At 37.1% G+C, this 21760-nt stretch overlaps 1 protein-coding gene across 10 annotated transcripts in view; it reads right to left on the reverse strand.

Annotated features, from left to right (window-relative positions):
* Nucleotides 1–21760, reverse strand: part of ATXN7L1 (ataxin 7 like 1) — a 130913-nt gene that overhangs the window by 27983 nt on the left and 81170 nt on the right. For all 10 annotated transcript variants that reach the window (XR_007507613.1, XR_007507615.1, XR_007507617.1 and 7 more), the window contains 4 exons: nucleotides 17100–17322; nucleotides 7969–8252; nucleotides 2926–3008; nucleotides 1812–2068 (listed from right to left, as the gene is read on the reverse strand). Coding sequence is in view for 1 of the 10 variants with exons in the window: in XM_049813604.1 (XP_049669561.1) it covers nucleotides 1812–2068; nucleotides 2926–3008; nucleotides 7969–8252; nucleotides 17100–17322 (847 nt within the window). In the remaining 9 variants the exon portion in view is untranslated. The remainder of the gene's footprint in view (nucleotides 1–1811; nucleotides 2069–2925; nucleotides 3009–7968; nucleotides 8253–17099; nucleotides 17323–21760) is intronic.

Raw genomic sequence — 21760 nt, forward strand, 5'->3', positions numbered from 1 at the left:
CTTTACCTTTGTCTAAAATCCAATAAAACAAAGTGGGAATGCCTTTGCACCGCACAGCATGATGGTACCTTGCCTTTCAAAAGTAGCTTGGAAACAAATTAGATTAGAAGTGGGGGTGGAAGAGGATTCTTAATTATAGTCTGTGCAACCAAGTACGTATGTGGACCACTGAAGTTGGAGGAGATGTCCACGTTGAGCAAAATCTGAAGAAGATCATCTTCAATCTCACGAATTTATGCCATCAGGACAGAGCAGTCACTAAGACTGTGGATAGGTGCCCTCTTCTGAACTGAGCAGGGATTGCTCACTGATGTCTATCAGCTAGAAATAACTGCTGCAGTTGCTGTTGCAAGGGATAGATTGTGCAAGTGCTCCTTAGCCCTCAGGAAAAGTCAACCAGGTCAAGCCAAGTCATCACCAGTGAAACCAGCAAGCTTTGCCTCAGCAGAGCAGGGAGCACTCAACCTCTTGAAGCAGCAGAGCTAGAGGCTTGCTGGCTCCCTGCGGAGAGGTAGCAAGGCTTTGCTCTGGCACGGCTGCTTGCAAAAACAGACAGGATGACAGAACAGAGGCACTGCAGCAGAAACAGAAGTGTAGACTGCACAAACACAATGTATGACTGCTAAAATCATCCTCCTCATGTACCACTATCTTTGCAACCTCTTTAGCTGACTGTCACTGAATTGCATTCCAGTTTTGCTTCTTTGACTATAATACCTACCAAACCCAATGTCTGCCTGTCCCTCTGTGTTTCTCTCTATGTAAGGACTGTGTAAGGTCACTCCTTTTACAAGAATTATGCAGACTTGTCACCAATTTATCTATGGGTATTCTTTTGTTGTCCTTTCACTCAAACCCTGTAAGGCCCACCTCTACCACTGTATGAATAAAATTTCATTATGGCTTGATGAACACACAGAAAACATTGGAAATGGCTGTCTCTGTAAGACTTGAGACAGCAAATACAAGTTATCTCTCTGCAATAGGGACTATCAGTACAAAAGCCCCCAAATGGGCACCAAATCCTGAGCAACGCTTCTGCAAAGAAAAGAAATATGAAACAATATGAACAAAACCAACTAGTTCAGTTCTATCTACTCCAGCCAAAACTAGTACCAAAAAAAACCCCAAACAAACAAAACATATGGGAAGTTTACCAGAGGACAATCAGAATTCAGTAGGATCCAATACCTCATAATAGTTTTAATAAAGGGATGTCTTTAGATGTTTGCATTGTCTTTCTGAAAACTGTTTTTGTCCTAAGAAACATCTCCAAAATGAGAAAAAGACATGCAATGGATAGTTGCAAATCAATAGTTTTAAGAACTAGCTGCTTACATTGTCATTTACATTAAATTACATCTTTTTTTTACAAGACATTCCAGTGATGTAATTGGTGAAGTATTTGCAAAGAAAAATTCTACATAAATGTGCAGAATTTCACCACTGATACCTACCCTGATTCATGTAGACTTTTATTCCCAAACGTGCCAGAATTACTTGAATGTAAACTTTCCTAATTATTACTGACCATTTTAGCCAAAAAATGCAGTTATTCTGCGATCCTGAGCTGAGGGTGGACACCACTCCTTACCTCATTCCCAACGAGACCACAGGCTACCATGGACAGATTTAGGTTAATATAAGCATAGTCTATCTTCTACTGCTAGCAGAAACTCTTATATTAATATGTTTTATCATGCAATAGCCTAAAGAAGTACCGAATGCTTATAAAATAAGCTGTATGAAAGACTACGACGTTTCTTACAGCACCTTCAGAATGCAACATTCCACACTGGAGAATTGCTTACCTTGGAAGTACAGAATTTGGTGGTCTAGATTTTGCAGGAGATGTTACTTTAGATTCTTGCCCAGAGTTCACTGAAGATCCTGACAGGGAGTCTTGTGCTGGTGTGGGCTGGCTCTGATAGCTTTCTCTTGCAGATGGTGGATGCTCTTTGTCTTTTGCAACTTCTTTTTCCCTGGATCGAGCTTTGTGTTCAGCTAGAAGGATGTCAAACTGTTTTTTACGGCCTGGAACTGCTCGTCGATGATTAAGTGAATGAGTCTAAAAATAGGGTGGTTAAAAAGCATTTGTGTGTGCATGACATTGTTTATGAGTCCTCTATACTTCCGATACACCACAACTCTAAAAGATACAATCTACTTTAAACAACTTAAGCCACAGTTATGGAAATAAAGCTGTTATTCCATATTATCTTTGATAATTTATGAAGTCATTCTTAAGAAATGCCAACATCAAGGCTAAAATTACTTTTTGCAACAATTTTCATATAATAGCCTATTGACTTACCTTTTCCAAGACAGAAAATATAATGCTAATAATTTTAAGATATTAAGAAGTAACATCATTGTAGCTCTTAACTTACAATGAAAAATTGATTTCATTGGATTGAAAAATATGAATACATTTTAAAGCAAATTTAACTGATCATCTCTACTGACAGGTAGCACATACACATACAATGCTAGTTATAAATGTCTTACATTGCTGCTACTTTTTGACATGAGACTTATTACTATCACAAGGGCAGCGTCCAAGTAATTTATTATACAAAAATCATCTTAATTTTTTTACTAAGAAATGATGATACTTCAACATTGTTGCACACATGAACCAAAAAAGGAGCATTTAAAGTAACACTTGTGCTTCTAAATGAAACATTAATGCTTTTTGCATAACAAAATGGCAAGGAAAAAAAAAATCTTTTTAGAAATATCAGTGGAATAATGCAGATGCTCTGATTCAAAGAAACAGAATTACTCAAAAGAATTACCTGAAGACAGCGTCTGAATACCATACCCATTGTCTGTAAGACAGGAGCAGGTATGACCTCTCAAACTACTGTGGTAGGATTTAAACTATAACAAAGCATCTGATATTTTATCTTCTAAGAAAAATACCTTGCAGGTGAGCGATCTTGTGCAAGGTTTCTTTGTTTCAGGATCCAGTACTCCACAGTGTTTATTTGGGTCAAATTCTCTTTCTGTTTGATGGGGGAGGGGATAGGTAGAAAAAGGAGAAAAAATAGATTATTACAGAAATTTTAACCAGAGTAGCTATAATTTTTGCTTGATAGAACTTAATTCAACCAAGCTCAGCCTGAACCACTGATCCCAACCCCAGCACCCCATAATAGTGCCACATGCATCACTTGTACAGTTGTGCATTTTTTTGTCCTTACATGTTTCAAACTATTTAGAGCAGGATTTTAGTCACAGACTTCATAGAAATAAGTCTGCTTACAGAGCTGCGCTCAGCCAAGTGGCCCAAACACAGGACCAAGCCAGATACCCACGAGTTCAATTCCCTCACTTACACTGGCTGCCTCTGAGGCTGTGAAATTCAGCATTTGCAAATCTAGCTTCTGAGTTTGGCTAAGACACATATAGACTAAATATTACGAGCGCTTTGAACACCATTTCTTTGACATACTCGGAAACTCTGAAAAACAACTTGTGGTGTCTCAAAAGTAAATACAAGATTACTAGTGGCATTTTAAAAACAAAATTCATCTAAATCTGTCCAAAAATAACGTGCATGTTAGTTCTTATTTCCCTAAGTGAAGGGAGGCATGGAGTTTAAAGTTTGCAGAGATTATTAAAAAAAGGCATTTACATGAGTTGTACTAATGATTAACATTAAAAGTGCGTTAATATTTAATATGCTGTATTTACATATTTCGCTTTCATTAATATTTTAGTATTTATGTACCACAGATAGCGCCACCTCCTTTAGGTTACATAAATATAATTTCAGGGTTTGCACTACAGAGCTGTATCAAAACTCTGGACATACACTTTTTAGTTTATGCCACCAAAAAAATCTACCATTATCTTTATATACCTTGACATTGTATGTTTTAATTGGCAGACTGGTTTTCTTTTGTTTGCTAGTGGAATATAAACTATTTGCCAAAGCCTATTTTAAATATACAGTGGTGTTACATTCAGATATAATAAACATCCTGTACTCAAATACAACATTTAATCTGAGGATCTAAAAACCCTTTATAAACAAACAAATCAGAGCTAAGATGAAGACAGCAGTTCACAGCTATATTACAATGTTATGGCAGCATCACAGCAAGAACAGCTTTATGTTCTTCTATCGAAGAAGAAATGTGATGCCAAGTAGCCTACATCAGACGAGAACTGTCATCCAGATATCACAATTATTAGAAGTTTTATGTACTCTGCTATATGGACTTAAAAATGATAAAGGAAACATTAAATGATTATGTTATTGACCTATTAGCAGAGACATACCAAAAAGTGAGCTTGGAAAAAACAGCTGGCACTTATTTTTGGTGACATCTACAAAGGGACTGAAATCCGTCACAAGTAGTTATAGTTTCTGTGGCCTTTACAGCACAACAGAAACAGAAAAGCAGCTGTGTATGACTAAATATAATAAACATTTTTTTCTACTTAATGGATCAAAACGCGTGTTCATGAACTAAAGGAGTTAATTACTCCTGGTTTTTGAGTGTATGATGTTCCTATCATAGTTTTCTGGATCACCCATCTAAATAACTTCAATGCAAATTAAAAACCAAACTAAACAGACTATATGGATTTATAAATATGCCTTCAAATGAAAAATCCTGAGGGTAATTACAAGGCTGTGGAGCATGTTCTGAAAGTCACCAAGCAAGGACTGTTTTAGACCAACAGGGAAACATACTTCAAAAATCAAAAGTGCTCCCTTCGGAAGCATCCAGATTGCTACTAGTCAGTAAGAGCGTCCCAACCAAGCAAGACTTCCAGGACCAAAAATAGCAAAGCCAGTTATTAGGAAAACATATAGAGGTAGAATCAACATGGAGAATTATAGTCAGAAAAAGTGGAAGCCTCTGCCATCTACCAAAGAACAAAATAACACGTTTAGTATTTTCTGTTTCTCAAGGAAAGCAAACAGGGAACCACTTCTCCTGGCTGAAGCATGCATGGCTGTTCCAGAGAAATCATGAACATCTAATTGCCAGCTACAGATGTGCCTGGTTTGGGCAACACATTAAATGAAGATATCACCTTCTTATCAATAATGACATGCAGCTTCTGACTACCTCTGTATTAGGAAATGTGTAGCATGAGAATCCCTGGACTCCTGTGCACAGGCACAGCTTCAGAAAGCTGTTTCTCCAGAATGGATTCCACTTCTTCATGTTCAGTGGACGAAGTAAAGATCATTCATTTTAACCTCACCGAAAGAAGAGGAAAGGCCAAGACTGAATTGTCTCAAACTCCTGTTTGCAACACAAGAGAGATTCTTGGTGTAACTGGGCATCTGCATTCTTTAACTTGACCCCAAAGAGAACAAAAACTAAGGAAGATTTAGGAAAAAAAGTTGGGGTTTTTTTCAGTTTGCTACTAGTGAACCCTGATCCACTTATGCTGGGCAGCTACAGACTGTCTTTTGTGGTTCCACAAGCTGCTTCCTCTCTCTCACCAATGACAGTGCTCCTGAAAAGAGGGCAGGTTCATTCATCACCCAAACAACCACGAGCTCTCAGCAGAGAAAAAAACCACCAAACTTCAGCCACAGTCAGGGAAATGGTGTGAGAGAGTGGAGGTTGCTAAAAAGGAAAGGACATGTATGTAAACTGGCCAGACCTATTAAGGAGCTTCAAAAATTAACAGCTGTACAGTTCCACAGCAGTGGACTGAAGGAAACCTTATATCCCCTAGCCACTGTCTCATTCTTTTAATGTGAAATGAATTAAATTTATGGGATATCTAAAATAATCATCTCATTGACCTTCCAAGATCTTTTTCTCAGCCTTTGCACAGTCCTGTATGGTAATGGAGAGGAATCCATCATAGTGACACACAATCTACAGGCAATTCATCTACAGTGCTCTCAGGACTTCTCCTATTTGCATCTTCGCTAAATTACTGTGTTGCTGCATCAATACATGAAGCAGTAGAAGCAAGACTGAACAGATTCTAAATCTGATAATGACAGAGAAGCTTTAAAAAAAAGTATCAATTCTGTGGATTTGTTAACCATATAAAAATAAACTAATGCCTACTGGAGTACTCAAACAGTCCCGTGCAGAAATTTCCACCAGTGAAACATTCCCTAGCCTAGAAGACACTGGAAGTGACAGCTTAGAGACAGAATAGTGATGGAGTCACCTCCACAGAAAAAGCAAGCAAGTCGACAGACGGCCCTACAGAAATGATTCTACTTTATGAACATGTTTCAGCAAGCACTTGTACAAAAAAGGTACAAGTATCAGCTACAGCCCTGTGGTGGTATGTGGTGACACGAGGAAAACAAGTATCTCAGAAAGCATCAGTTTCAATTGCCCAAGTAGGAATTCAGAATTGATTAGCTAAATTAAGCATCTAAACCATTGAAGGAAATAATAGGTTAAAAACCCCCAATATTTTAAATTAGCTGCTAAATATAGAGAGCTTTTATTAGAATAACAAATTGGATCTTAGCACGTGAAATGTAAGGTTTAAAAGCCTAATCAGCTACTTTCTCGTAATAGTTTTTAATTTTGTAGAAGGCTATAAATGAACAATGGTTCTGTTTTCTTATATGCCACCTTTAACTAGTTAAGAAAGCAATCAGTGTACTGAATCCTTTAAGGCAATGGCGTTGTTCCATACCCCACACAGCCCTAGCAAACACCTCGCACTGGTCTGGAATCAAGCCAAGGTAGCAGTACCATAGGCTAACTGCCAAATTTGAGAAAATGAAAATAAAAAAGCAACCTGATATTCAGTCAAAAAATGGGGCACGCTCTTTAACTGGAAATGAAAGCATTTATCTTGTACAACTTATACTTGGTTCATAACTAGTGAACGTTTAGAAATCATGTGAACTATCTTTCTGCCAAACTGACGATCTAATGAGGATCGTGCTGCCATCAGCAAAATTAGCCTTTCAGTACACACAAGAAGTTCCTGCCCAAATCACAAAGTACTGCCAGCTGATGAATAGACCCTGCACAGCTTCTGAAGCCATAAACTCAGTTACTTTTGCTTACAAAAAAACCCCAAAACACCCAAACAAAAAAAAAAATCCCTCAAAACACTTTGTTTCCTTTCATTCAGAACACAAACAGGTTTTCAGCTCTAGGAGGCAAATTCTCTACTTGCTGCCCAACAGCTGGCATGGGTCACTTCTGGGGAACTCCATGGAAAATAATTCCTCCTCCCAATGGATGGCAACCTTTCTAATGAAGCCTCTGCCCTCCCACGATGGGGCGTTCTGTGCTTCGGTGGCAGATTTGCAAGGGGACCTACACCCTCAATACTGTCCTGCCTAAGGCCATCCAGGGCATTTCCACATTTAATGTCGCTCCCTCAACCCCACCATCTTGTGTTCCCGAGAAAGATCAAGATCCCCACACTACAAACTTCTTCACTCATATGTGAATTGCAGGGGGAGAGGGATAGAAGGGAACTGTGGCTTTTAAGATTTCCCCAGCATTTCCCGTACCTTCTTAGAATTTTCTAATATTTAAAACCAACAAAGAAGATTCTTTAAAAAAATCGTGACTTGGTGGATAATCCAATGTCTTAAACCTCAACTGTTCCAGCTTGATCATGACTATACAAAGTCACCCAACCAAGGCACATTTTCTTTTGTTGTGAACAGACCCCATTTACATAATGGATTGAGGAAGCCACCTGCCTTTCTGTTTTAATGTATTTACTTCCTTAAAAATTTATATTTGGCCTATTGACCAGTTGAGAAACACATTAAACACTAATTTCAAGCTAAACAGAATGTGTACTTTGAAAATATTTTACACATGCTAGGAGTGTGAAAGCTTTCTTTTTCATATATGCAAACTGGCATCTTGCAGTAAAAAAATTAAACCAAAAACAGGCTACAGCATTTTATTAGTATATTATTTCTGAGCTGTAGAAATATTAATGAAGAAAGGCAGACTACCTCAAAAGACGCACTACAACATCACTCACCTGAAAGTCTTTTGTAAGGCTTGTTACTGCTTTTAGTGCCATTTTGGTGTTTCTTGTCTATTGATGGAGCTACAATTCCTTTGCCGTTCAGAATCTTCTCTGGTGATGGTGGCACTGACTTGGATGTCAAACCAGATTTAACCAAAGTTGGAGCAGGTATGGTGGATGAAGAGGCTGAGGAGGAGGTGATGGTGGTAGTGGTTGCAGAATTCATTTTAACGTTGGCACCATCTGCCTTCACTAGGTTAGGAATTTTCTCTAGACTGACTACTGGAACAGGAACGCTGCAAAACCAAAGAAAAATCTTCAAGTTGTATTTTCTGTACCAAAGATTTACAGTCACTTAATCCCCTTCCACAGATACAAAAATTTCGATGCAAGTGACACAGTATCTTCAGACCAGACTAAAATGAAATACTTAGTACCATTATTGACTATTTTTGTTCAATCAAATGTTTACAAAACCAGGCATCTGTAAAGCCTGGCAATGTAGAGGATTATGAAAATGAACCTTTTTTTTTTTTTTTTTTTAAGATCCAGTCCCCTACTATTCATAAACAAAGTAAATCTTTGGTACTAAGTAAAACATACCGCCTTACATATGGCCTCATGCCTTTAACACAAGCACATATCAGATATGTGTATGCTGTACTAAACTCCCCATGATAACAAAGTAGTTTACTAACAATATTAATGTTTTTAAACAAACACAAAAATAATTCATTTGCCTAGATGTGTCCGAGTGGCATACAAGTTCTGGAAACAAGGAGAAAAGAGATTTCAAGCACAGAGATATTAATAGCAGTCCCTTTAAAAGCATTTAAATCCTTGATGAATTGAGCATTACTAAAATGTATTTTTAATAAAATCTTATGAACTTAAAAATAAAAATTCCCAATATAATTATTAGCTTAGTTGGCCCTTTTCAGACTAAAGTTTGCAATAACTAACTTCTCCTAACTTAACTACCACCACAGCTTATTTGTAACACTAGTAAATGTTATCTTCTCAATTTGGCAGCAAAAAAGATAGAGACAAATGATTTTCAATTTCAACATTATTTTAACATTTCTGGCTCCTGTGTGCATGAGGAAATATCCAACAACATGAGCTGCTTTGGTAAAAAGCAACCCAACAACTCCAAAATCGGATGTCTTGTGACTACCAATTGGTATATAATATATAAATTATACATCCCTCCTTACTGCAACAAATGCAGAGAAAAAAATATTAATTTAAAAAACTAAAATTCTCAGAGCTTTAGGCCCAGGTTTAACTGAAGGCTGCAAATGAAAACATCTCACTTACTCTGTTCTTCCCATACAGTGCCTGAAGAGTTGCTTTTGCCAAATAGTTCACTATCTGCCTTGTAAGCAAATTCACACACACATCATGCAAAAATGACAATTTTCAGACTATTATTCCACACTGAGCAAACAACAGAAACACAAGTTTTCTTAAATACAAATGCAATGATGATGTTTAAAAGGTAAACCAAATTCCTAATCTAGAAGCGTGAGAGTCTCCTTAACAGTATTACTATCTTTTCATTTCTGAATTGCACAGAACTAAGCTAACCTCTGTAATTTTAATCCCCAGCATAAAGGTGACAGTTGAGAAGGCTGTCCCACACAGGAAAAGCTTCTTAAAACACAGAGATTCTTTAATCTATTATTATCTTAAAGGTTTAACTTGATGTACACGCTTAAAGGTAAAATGAAATGTATTTATAGAGCGCAAAATTACCCCTTAGCAAACTGTACTCAAAGAACAAGCTGTTTCTTGCATATCACTGCAGTGGTTCTGCATGGTAGTGCAGAGCTTCTACAAGTGCATTAGTCATGTGACTCTTGTTAAACACACAACCGCTGTTAAATCAGTATATATTCTGAAGTACGCTGGCATAACGCTGGCATATTGCAATTCAGGTAAGAAGAGTTTCTTGCCAGAGACCACACTGTTGTCAGTATCCCAAGACAGGCAACATTTGCCTGTCTGCACGTTGCTGTACAGTTCAGCAGCATTCAGAAGTCTCACATAATTTCAGTCTTCTGTGTCTGAAAAATGGCACTGTCGCTGCATTCTTCCTACAGAAGGAATGGTTAATAGGTGTGGAGTTTCTACAATCAGAAAAAGATGACTTTGAGATGACATTGTCCATGGGACATCCTTCGGAAACACCGGAAGGAGGGTCCAAAATAACTGAAGTCGTGACCTTCCTGGGCTACTTACTACAAAACCTCTGTTTCTCCGTAGCTGCTGAAGATGTTAAGCAGAAACTACAGCTTGTGTGGCTGAAGTGGACTCTCCCATACTGGAAAGTTGCTAATCTTTGTTCTAAGGGTATTTTAACATAGAAAAATGTAGGAACCATAACATAAACAATATGCATATAAAACTAAAAAGAAGATTTAGACACCAAGACATATTCTGGAGCTGGAATTAAACTATATGAGACTTCCATATGCTGTGGTACCACAAATACAGCAGTCAGCTAGTCAGAATACAGATCCAACTGCAGTAAATGTAGAGTGCTGGTCAGTAACTACGCAAAAAATGTAACTTATTCACAAAACCAGAATTGCATTAAGTAATTCAATGAAGGCAAACACGGAGCTATGAAAGAGAGGATTTGAGCATCTACTTTTTTTAAACTGCTCTGAATTCATTAAGTTAAATGACAGACAAAAATTACAGTATCTCAGAGTAGGAATTAATTTTTTTTTGCTTTTAAGCAGATGGCAATTACATTTTCTGAAAAGAGAAGAATTTTTTTTACTCTAGATCACATAGTTTTACTAGATAAAAACTATGTAAAAAACATATGAACAAATCTTCATGCCTAGTTTCTAAGATCTATATTAATTCAAAGTACTGATATACAGTGAGAGGGTCAAGTGTATTATCTGGTCTAGTAGTAAAATACTGATAAAAAAATATGAAAAAAGTTTTTCTGTTTTGCAGTCCTCAGAACCTCAAATCCTAGGGACATACGGATGGATCGCTGTGATCATATGGATGAAAAAAGCCCAGGGGAGGGAACATTTTCACTTAGTTTTGTTACAGATCAACAAGTCAACCTTCATTATGCATTTCATTGCAATGCAGAAGAAAAAAGAAGAACACTCCAGTATTTGAAGACAAACATTCTATGGGACTCCTGGAAGTCTACAGTAAATTATTTGAGATTTTAGAAGCTAGAGATGATAATTACACTTTTTTTGGGTTTTTTTTTTTTTTTTAAGTAAATGGGTACTGCATTCAACATTAAGGAGCTCTAGTTTCATCTTAGCATAACACATAAAGATGAATCGATAACCAAATGGCAAACTGGAAGCTCCACAGCACCAGTGACCATGGTCAACTACTAAGGACTAAAAAGGTAAATAAATCACAAATGTTTATATTTATATTTGATATTTAAAGAAAGTTCTTTTCCCAAACTGACTTTTTTGAGTGAAAATTGAGGATTTCTTTAAAAAGTTTGTTTGAAAAATAAAAAATAAGGTTTTAAATCTTATTTACTATATTTAAAAACATAATTTTTGAATGAAGAGCCTGTTTAGACTTATTAAAGACAACTGCTGAAAGGGACAGTTAGAAAAACACATGCAACAAACAAAAAAACAAGGAAGGGCACAGACAACCAGTAAAAATGAGAAAAATGGAGTACAGACAATTGCCAAAGATAGGTGAGAAAAATCATTATTCAGTAAAGACAAGTTTACTTATTTTTACAAAAGAAATTCTAATAATAATAGCAGCATCTACCTAAAGGACAGTAGAATAGTTATTAGCGATGGAAAAGTGACAGAAGTGTTCAGTATTTTTTCTATACTAAGAAGGAAGCATGATAATGGACTCCAATCAGATAAAAATGTTTTTTTGATTCCCTCAGTAAGTGTAAAGTGCCAGCTGAAAAATCATTTCTGTTACATAAGCAAATCTGGATAATGTGGCCATAAGTTCCAAAAAAGTTGGAGAGATATTGGGCCTCAGCATATTAATTTCTAATTGAATCTTGGAATATTTGGCAACTTAGAGAAGCTGAGTGCTGCTGTTGCATCCACCATGAAAACCCAAACCAGAGTGTCTTGGAAGAAATAATGAAAAAGCTAATAAAAATAAACTGATAAACAATTAGTTCACATGGTTTTGCTGAACAAAGAAATCTGGTTTCATTTTTTGATGAAGTTACCAGTTAAGCTGACAAAGATATTTGTGAAAATGTTCCGACTTTTGAAAGGCATTATAAAACAAAAATAAGAACAGTTTAAAAGCAAATGTTGAACAACATAAAATTAAGATCTAGTTTTTTAGAGATTTATGATTCAAAAAGGGTGCTTGCTAGGGGGACTTTTTAGCCATCATTACCAAGTCTGACATGACTGAAAACTTCACTGATCTTTAGAAATAAATATCAGATTACTGGCGATAACATTTGCTGATGGAATCAGGATCGAGGGAAAATAAATAATGAAGAGACAAAGGCAGTTATAAAAAGTAGCATGGAGTGTTTGGTAAAACTCATTAATACAAAAAGATATTTTAATACAAGCAAATGTAAAGTTACACATGAAAAAACAAGCTATTCAGTCTGCAGTGAAATATGGGGAAACAACATACTGGAAAATAGTGACAAAAATATTTAGTGGTTACAGTGGGTAAGCAATATGAGCTTTTAGTGTATTGTTATGCTTATATTAAAAAAGGGATATGGCAAGTAAGATTAAGAAGCAAATTTAGTTTTCACACATCCCTGGTTTATACTGATACTGGGATATGGCTTCCAGTGTTGCTGACCAGTGGTTCAATACCAATGTTGATGAATTAGAAGGGAACCAGAAAAAAGCTACAAAAATAACTGAGGGCTACACAAAGTGCTTGATCATGACAGGCTTCAAAAGCTCTTTCTCTCTTTCAGATAAGATAAATTATTTCCTTCTGTTTTCTCATGTTCTTGGTCAGGCAGCTGGACTAGATGATCATCGTAAGTCCCTTCCAACTGAAATTATTCTGTCTTGTTCTATTCTGTTCTAACTACTCATTCAGCAGAACCTGTGACAAACTCCCAATACATGAGTGAATTTCCCTCCTAAGTATCTTGTGGCAATTTTTTTTAAGTTCCAAGCCATTGCTTGTCAACTGTCATTCCCAAGCAAGAAGAATAATTATAGTATGTAATACTCCTTGTACCTGGAGCTCCTTATTACCTCTGTTTTCCTTTCTTCAGGCTTTTAAAAATTATTTTTTCCCAACTGTTAAGTAATTTCGCTGAGGGTTTTTTTGGTCATTCATAACTATATTAATTCTAAAATCTCAGCCACTCATTCAACTCTCTTCAAGTTTGTGAGAAAAGAAATTCACAAACATTTAAAAACATAAAACATTGCTCTATTCTACATTGCTGGGGTTGCCTCTACAGTGTAATTAAGTATTTGTGATTTAGTGTTAGAATATGTGGTCCAAGTTTACTCTGCTGAATTTTGTTTCCAAGTCCATGCTGCATTAGGAATACCCTTAAATCTTGACTAACTTCAATTTCTCAACCTCAGTATGAGTAATGGTATTTCATTTCCTAACACAAAGAAATAAAGACTAAGAGATGATTAAAAAAATAATCCTTTGGAAAGTGACATTATAAATTCTAAATTATTACCCATAAGTATACCTTTGTGATCCTATTTCTGTTTACAGAAAGAGTGTCAGTTTTCTACATGTTGATAAAACCCGCATAATTTTAATGTCATCTTCTTAACTTTCAGAACTTCTGGCAGGCAATGGCTAATCCTCATGGAGAGAGATCAAGGAGACTTGCTGCAGCTGGTCTCTCAGGGCTAGCTTACTTTATCACTTTACCCCAATTTTACACTGCCTCAGGATCACGGATGGGTGGAAATGAACACCCTGTAGCATCACAGCACCAAAATCCTCCATGCCAGCACTCAGAAGTTGCGCTGAGGCATGGCAAGCAAAGTGCCATCCTTTGGGCAGGTCAGCAGTGAGAGAGAGAGTTCCTCGCCAGAGGAATGCCTTTTATGAAGGGTGTCTGGGCTAGTCACATTAATTATGATTGCTTGTTCATTATTATTGTTATTACCACCAATCATCTTATTCTTTGCCTTTTTCTCTCTGTTTTCTACCCTTTTGCTATACCTCTTACCATCTCACCTGCAAGCTTCAGAAAATGATGGTTTGCATTTATCTTGTGCACAGCATAGCGGTGCTCCAGCACTGCTCCAGTCTCTAAGTACTGCTGTATTAATAGCAACGATGTTAGAGAGATACAGGGGAAAAAAATCAGAGCTCACAGATATTTCTGGATGATGTATTCACAATAATCCTTCATATTCCAACTACAAGAAAGGAAGTATTAAAACAGTGGCTACAAAAATGAAACAGTTCCAGATCTCTTTCATCTGATCATTCTGATCATGCTTTTTAAAGCATTAGGTGAGGGGCAACCTGAGCATCTGCAGCACATCTTACAACAACACAGGATGTGAAGAAGAGAAAGAGCTACTCAGTCAGTGTTTAAGATGATGACTCAACCAAAACTATAATGACTTAAATAACAGAAGAGTTGGGTCTACATGCAGGCAGGCATGACAACAGACAGATCTACTGGGCCATGCTGTTGCAGAGGCCATTGCTGAAATAGTACTACTAATTGTAACAGCTAAAATTTAAAAGAGATGCTGTATGAAAGAATCAGGTAAGCACAACAAAGGTTATTCCAGGTCTGGGAAGCAGTCATTACAAGTGATACAATTCCTGAATTAAGCTAATTTGATAAGTGTCCGGAAGAACCTATGTCAAGTAAGTATTTGTGGTATGAGACTACAATGTAACAGACAAAAGCACTGAATAACTGGAAGCTTTTGAGGATGATAAACCACAACACGTTTGGATACATGATGAATCTTATCTGCATTTTTGAGACAAATGTATTTGTGTCAACTGAATATTTCTTTCTAAAAGGTAAGTGGATGAAATTCTATGGCTTGTACAGACAGCTGAATGGAACATATAATCTTAAAAAAGAAGAAATTTTACGAATAATTTCTCCTTTAAGAAAATCAGACCTGATGAATATTTTCTAAAATTCTAAATAAAAATTATAATCCACTAATGGAATATGAACAAACATTTTCTTCTGTAACAGCTGTCAGTTCTCTATAACCTGTGATGATTATCAGACTGATTTTATTCTTTAACAGGTCATGTAATCTAAGGCACTTAACACTAAATTTTGTAAGACAGTTTCATTGATCTCCACTTTAGACTGTTTGTGATTTGTTACGTGATAATTAAAATATCTAACTACTGTATGCCCTACTTTTCACCACTGGCAAACAAAACCACAGTATTATCTCCCAGGAAAGCTGCAAGAATCAGATAATTCACAGGTACAACTACTGACATATTCACTGCCAAAGTATTAACAGAGCAGCACAACAGTTTTAAACAGCTAAATCTACCTTGCTAATCATCAGTAAATGTTTGGGATGTTCCCAATAAAGGGAAAAGGGATTGGTTGAAATGCTCAGTTATTTTGTTCTCTTCCAGCTTTTGCTGACTGACGGAATGCCATCTGTTGCCAGAATGGAAGATATTGTTTATAGATTCAGTTACTATGCTGAAATGTGGATATGTAAGTTGCTGTCTGTAACACTAGGATGAGAAACAGGTTTACAGTCAATAGTGTTAATACTCTAAAGTCCTTTCCGATTTTCTTTTAATTAGACTTAAAAAAGAAATAAAAATCCTCTCTTGTATAAAATTTCTCTCCAACATTCAGAAGAAAAGGTCACTATTCAGTCAATAATATTTTTTTTTTTTGACATAGTAAATGAGGCGTTTACTCCTTAACTAGAATAGCCTCTTTCTCATCTGTGTGTATGTGTGTGTGTGTAACCTAAACATCCAGATTTTCTACTTTCAGAATTATGTACCATAATTGTCCACAATGCTCACCATGCTTATAGAGATGGTGGGTTCAGATTTATAGAAAGATTAGATATTGATCATTTGTTCCAGTGCAAGATAAATTCTACAGCTAGGCAGAAGCTGCTCTCTTTGAAATCATACCAACTACTGCATATTTCAGGCAGAAAACACGAGCTATTACTTTAAAATAATGTGAGTTTATGCTTTGTCTCATGAGTAAATGGTTTGCATTAGATTATTTACTGCTTTAAGGCAGTTGCATCCAGAAACGCTACTAAAAATCATGACCTTATTATGCTAGGTATTACATACAAAAGGGAAGGATCTTTACACAGTAAGTAGATAAAACTTAAGAAAAAGGAAGTCCTACTATCTCAAGTTTACAGACACAGAACTGAGACCAAGGAGACTAAGTCGTAACAGTAGCCTGTGCGGAACCAGGAACTGAACCCAGATCTCTTGAGTCACCAACCTAGTGACCTAATCACAAAGCATCTTTTCTGTAGATAACTAAAGGCAAAACAGTCTCTTATGGGATAAAACAGTGACCCAGTTCTGCTCTCATTTACATTTTTGCAACTCTGTTGCTATCATCACAGTCACGGGAGGATGGGCCTGGCAGTCTCAAAGCCTATATGTGTATATATATCACAGTACATGATGTAAGACTCCCCCAAAATAGTGATTTTTGCAGCCAGAATTTTCTTCTGTCTTCTTATAAGGCATCAAACATTATCAAAATACACAATGAGCCCCAAGAGCAGCTGCCGTTGAAGATAAATTACTAAAACCAGTAAGTTTTCATGAACATCAGTTAAGCTAATATTAAGAACTCTTCCAAAATTATCCTACAATTTAAAAGCATCATTTCTAAGGGCTGATACTGTAATGGAAGATGGACCTTAAAGATAGCAAACTGGGTCAATATCTAACTTGCTATGTGCATCTTAGAAAAGCAGACATTTGATGGAACGTCACAAAAGTAATCCAGTCTTTTTTCCTCTTCCTATATATATATATATTTAATTTAAAAACATCCCAGTTTCCTCCCTTAGGAAATGTAGAACCTTCAGCAGTAAACTTAGGTAAGATGAGCATACAGATTTTTTTGATGACTGTGAAATAGATACACTTATTTTTTGAACACCAAAATCTTCAGTAACTATTATTTTAGTACTTACCATGGTTTATCCCGTGATACTTTTGAAGGAAAGACTGTGTGCTGTTTGCTACTGGAGGTAAGTAGATTGTCTTTGGGCGTTTTGAATGGCTTTGAGTTGCTGCTGACAGGGTTATGGCCGCTGATACAGGATTTCGGTTTCATCTGTACTAGGGATGCCCTGGAATTGCAGGCTGGAGAAGCTGGAGAAGGGGAGGGTTTACACATTGAACCGTGTCTTCGTTCTGTAATGGAAAAATAATAAACTTTACAGCATTTCATAGGCTAAAAGAAAAAAATAAAAAAGAAGTCAGGGAAGAGGAAATTGTTCCTCACTATGCTAGTTACAAAGATTTCATCACTCCAAAGAATACCAGTTTATTACTGTTGTGAATGTAATCAAGCCAAATGATAATTAAACAAAATCAACTCTGTGAAGTGCTCTGAAAAATGTAAAAAATAGTAAAATAAATGCTAATACACTCCCAGAAAATTTAACCAAGAAATGTCAAACCATTTTTTAAGCAATAAGCAACCACCAGCATCTGTGTGAGGTACACCAGGTGTCCCAGCTCTTTCATGTAAAGAAGGAAGAGGAGAGTATGTAACAACAGCTCAGATGACTCTGCGAAATACTCTGTGACAGACATGAGATTCCTTCTGTAAAGGTTTATGAAGAATTCATGTGACCCGGTTATTGGGCAGTTTACTTTATCACTATCTTGTTTCAAGTTTAATGGGAAGCTATAAGGAAAACAACCAGAAGACCGAGAAGTAGCTATAATAAGGTCTCCTGCTCCCAGCCCTTCCAGAGAGGCAGGTTCTGCCTGGCTCGTAGCTTGGAGGTTATCTCCAAGCACCAGTCAAGGTAAAAGCTTATTTTTTCCCACACAGAGCAAATGGCAAGTGCAAAAAAGCAGGAAGTTTATATATCGGTTACAAACATTGCATCTAGAGGTCAGGCCCTTGTGCAAGCACTGTTCACACTCACAGAGGAGCCCTCTGAAGTACTGCAAAAAGCAAGGCCTTGCTGACCCCGCAACAGGGGAATAGGCTCCAGGACAGACTTCAGAAAATTGATTGGGGCTGGTTATTATTACTATTTTTTAAAAGCTACATGTCCTATCCCTGATATTGTTGAATTAAAAAGATTGCTTTAAGAAGGTATTTGACCATTCTTTACAAATTATATACTTCTCCAGGGGAGAAGTGCCAGTGCTTGGCCAGCCAGCTGGATCACAGTGTGCTGCAAGCAATGGGCTTGGTGCTGTGAACTTAAGCACAACTACAAAATATTACAAGAGACAGGAGCTGTTTTTTCCTGACAGGTGCTATAAATCCTTAACAGTCCTGTTCCCCCATTTGCGGGAACACCCTTTCCCCAAGCCCTTCACCCCGCAGCGAGCCAGCCCTGGTGCTCCCCAGCCAGAAGCAGTGGGCAGCACAGGCCGGCTGGGGGAAGAGGAATTTTCCAGTCAGCTGCAGCTGACTCCAGCTTGCTGGCACCCCGGCACCAAAAGCCTCCACCGTAGGGATCAGCCAGGTACCCCTGTTATTGACACAGTAATCAAACGCAGCAAGCATAATGTAATTACAGACAGAAAACTTTGGACAAGCTGGAGCTTCTCCTTCAGTACGCAGCAAATTTCCCTTGTCTAAAGCCTTCAGCACTTAACTTGAAGAGTCCAAGTGGGTGCTACTCTTTGAGCTTGCACAGCATCGTCCCGTCAGCCAGAAGCAGGTTAAGGAAGCAACAGCAACCTGCTGCTGCAAGGGAAGGTTTTGTATTTACATCGTGAACCTTGCGCTCGCTAGTTTGATATTTCAAGGATAACTAAGAAAAATTTTCCCACAGAGAATCAAAACATGACAATTTGTCTGGCATCCTCACAAGTAAAAACTTGCCAGTAGCCGAAGGATTCATCCATGATTAATTTGAAATAGGCGAATACCTCAAGAACAAAGAGAAATGCTTAAAAAAAATATTGAAGAGTATTCTGAACTGTTTCTATTATATCTCCAATGACTAAATAAAGGCATTTTCTATTAAAGATCAAGCACTTCCATATCTTCATATTCAGAGCTTTAATTACAAATGCTGAAATTCTCTCCAGATTCTCCTGCAACTAAAGAACGAAACAGTCTTACATTTTTTGAAATACAAAAAGTACATTCCCTCACCACCCCCCCAGATGCCAGTCGGCATTTGCCAGTTTTCACCCCACCACACATCTCAGTGTGCAGCCTCTGCCTTCAAAAGTCCTTTGCAGGATGCAGTTAATTTACATTCATTTCACCTCACATTTGTGGCAACAACTGTATAAGCTATGCATCTGCCTCTGAAATGCAGAGTTGCATTCACAGAGTATTTATTTCATTAAGTAATAGTAATTGTTTCAAGATTCACCAACCTTCTCAGCAACTACTTAATTTGAATTAGCTTAATAAACAGTTGCAACTTTCCCATTAATTACTTGAGGACTGATGAAAAGGAACTGCTATGTAACCAACAAAACCAAGCTGTATATAAAGTGCAATTTGGGAAACCCCCCACATTTTCCATACACAAATTATATAAATTCAGGATTAATTACTCCAATCTTCACCACAACTACAGGTTTTCTCAAGACTGACTGACTGCCACTGTAAACTGTGTCTTCAATATCACCCCTATGGATATATTTGGAAGTAAAATATACTACTCTGTTATTAAAATTAATCTTCCGGAAAGACGGACATTCAAGATACTAACCACCTAAAATTATATGTTAAAATCATCTAAGTATCACATGCCATAGTAAGTTATTTTTTAACAGTCTCTTTACACCGGATTTTTATTCAAGCTAAGCATTTGGTGCTTTTTCCTAGACAAATTAATTTCTCAATTTATTAATTCCCAAAAGCAAACCAGTACCTTAACTTTGGATTCTTTATTGTAACATAGAAAATGGTGGAAGAGGCACTGTTGTGACAGGACAATGTAAAAAGTGCATCCCTCTATTTTAAGTAAATGTTTACTTAAAAGATAGGGAAGGAAAAGATTACAGATTACTTATTTTACCTGAATGTGTCAGATTGGTGGGCAGTGTTGTGATCAGAACCAACTGCTATATTTGGTGTTTCCTTTTATCTCCTCAAACTGCCCTCTTCCCCCAAAACATGGCTACAGAAAACCTTCCATGTTTTAAACAGACCCTGATACGTATTTGAGAATTAGCAGCACTACCCAGCTTCTTTTGAAATTTCCTAGAAGCAAAATGGGAATTACGACCACTGTAAAGCCATACAGGAGGAAGAATGTAAATAGCCAGTGCCACACAACCATTGGTGTTCTCGGACACTTCTTGGACAGGTAAAATCTGCACATTTACTCACGAAAGCGAACGTCACTTTAGTGTCAGCAGGAGAAGATGGCAGCAACACCTTGCAGGTAGGGCCACAGTGGAAAGTGGGAAGAGTAACTCCTTCCAAGGGGGCAGAAAACTACTTTTTTTTGAGCTGGGCAAGCATGGTTGCGGGAGGCTGGACTTGCCAAAGGCATGAAACCTCATAGACAAAATTCAATGGTGGGGGCATAATTCATAACTAAATGTTGATATATTGTCAAGAACTATTAGGTTGCCTCTCGCTTCCTTCTTCCTTACTACATCTACGGTAGTGAATCAGCTTTAGACATTGGTAATAAGTTTCAAAGAGAAATAATGGGAATACATGACAAAGCAAGCAGGCTGTCAGCTCTCAAAATCAACTGCTTAAACCAGGGTGGTGGTGCTCTTCTATCAAACTGAGTTTCCTGGTCACATCTGTTTTTTTAAAATTTCTACTAATTTGTCTATTCATATTTTCATATCTACAAGGAATTACACATTATATAGAAATCTGTTATTATATAGCCTATGTAATAAATTAGTATGTGAATAAAAGACATTTGCACATTAAATAGTTATAAAATCAGATATGCACATACTAACACATTCAGGAGTCAACCAGCCATCTGTGTAAAAATTTCTACGCTCATTTGCAGTTCATGTGTAGACAGATTAGATCTAGCAGGGCAGGTGAACTTGTACACGCACAGCTGTGGACGTGGCTGTCCCTGTTTACATACAGAAGTGGCACAGTCACTGGACATAAATGAACCTAAAGTAGAATGAAAATTTTTGCCCCTAAAAATGAAAAAATCCTGCAAGGCAACTAGAAAACCAGTTATCACTCATAAGATACTAACCTAAATTCTACATGCGTTTCAGTTTCTGCAGAAGCCTGCAATGCTATGAATGTGTGCTCAAGTTTAAAACATGAAAGAGAACTTTTCTGATTCATTTAAATATTTCCAAATGGATATTTACACTCCACATAAATAACAACACATATTCTGTTTTGCTTCTAAATACCAGTTGCTGTCAAATCCAAGAGCAGAGAGAACACAATCAAAGTTACAATCCTCTTTACCACATTAATCCTTCTGCAACCTCTCAGCTGTCTCAGCGCAGCCACTGCAGCAAGTGACAAGCAGCATGTGACTTCTGCTGTCAAACAGTTAATGTATTAATGACATTAATCTCAGAGGAAAGTTTAACACTCTCTCACTGAATGAACTGCACTGTCTAAATAATCAATTTCAGATCAATACCTGTTATTTTTTCTAGTTAGTGGCAAGAGTCTAAAAGCCCAATGCTACAT

The sequence above is a fragment of the Accipiter gentilis genome, chromosome 11 (genome assembly GCF_929443795.1).
Source record: "Accipiter gentilis chromosome 11, bAccGen1.1, whole genome shotgun sequence".
NCBI classification, from domain to species: domain Eukaryota; kingdom Metazoa; phylum Chordata; class Aves; order Accipitriformes; family Accipitridae; genus Astur; species Astur gentilis.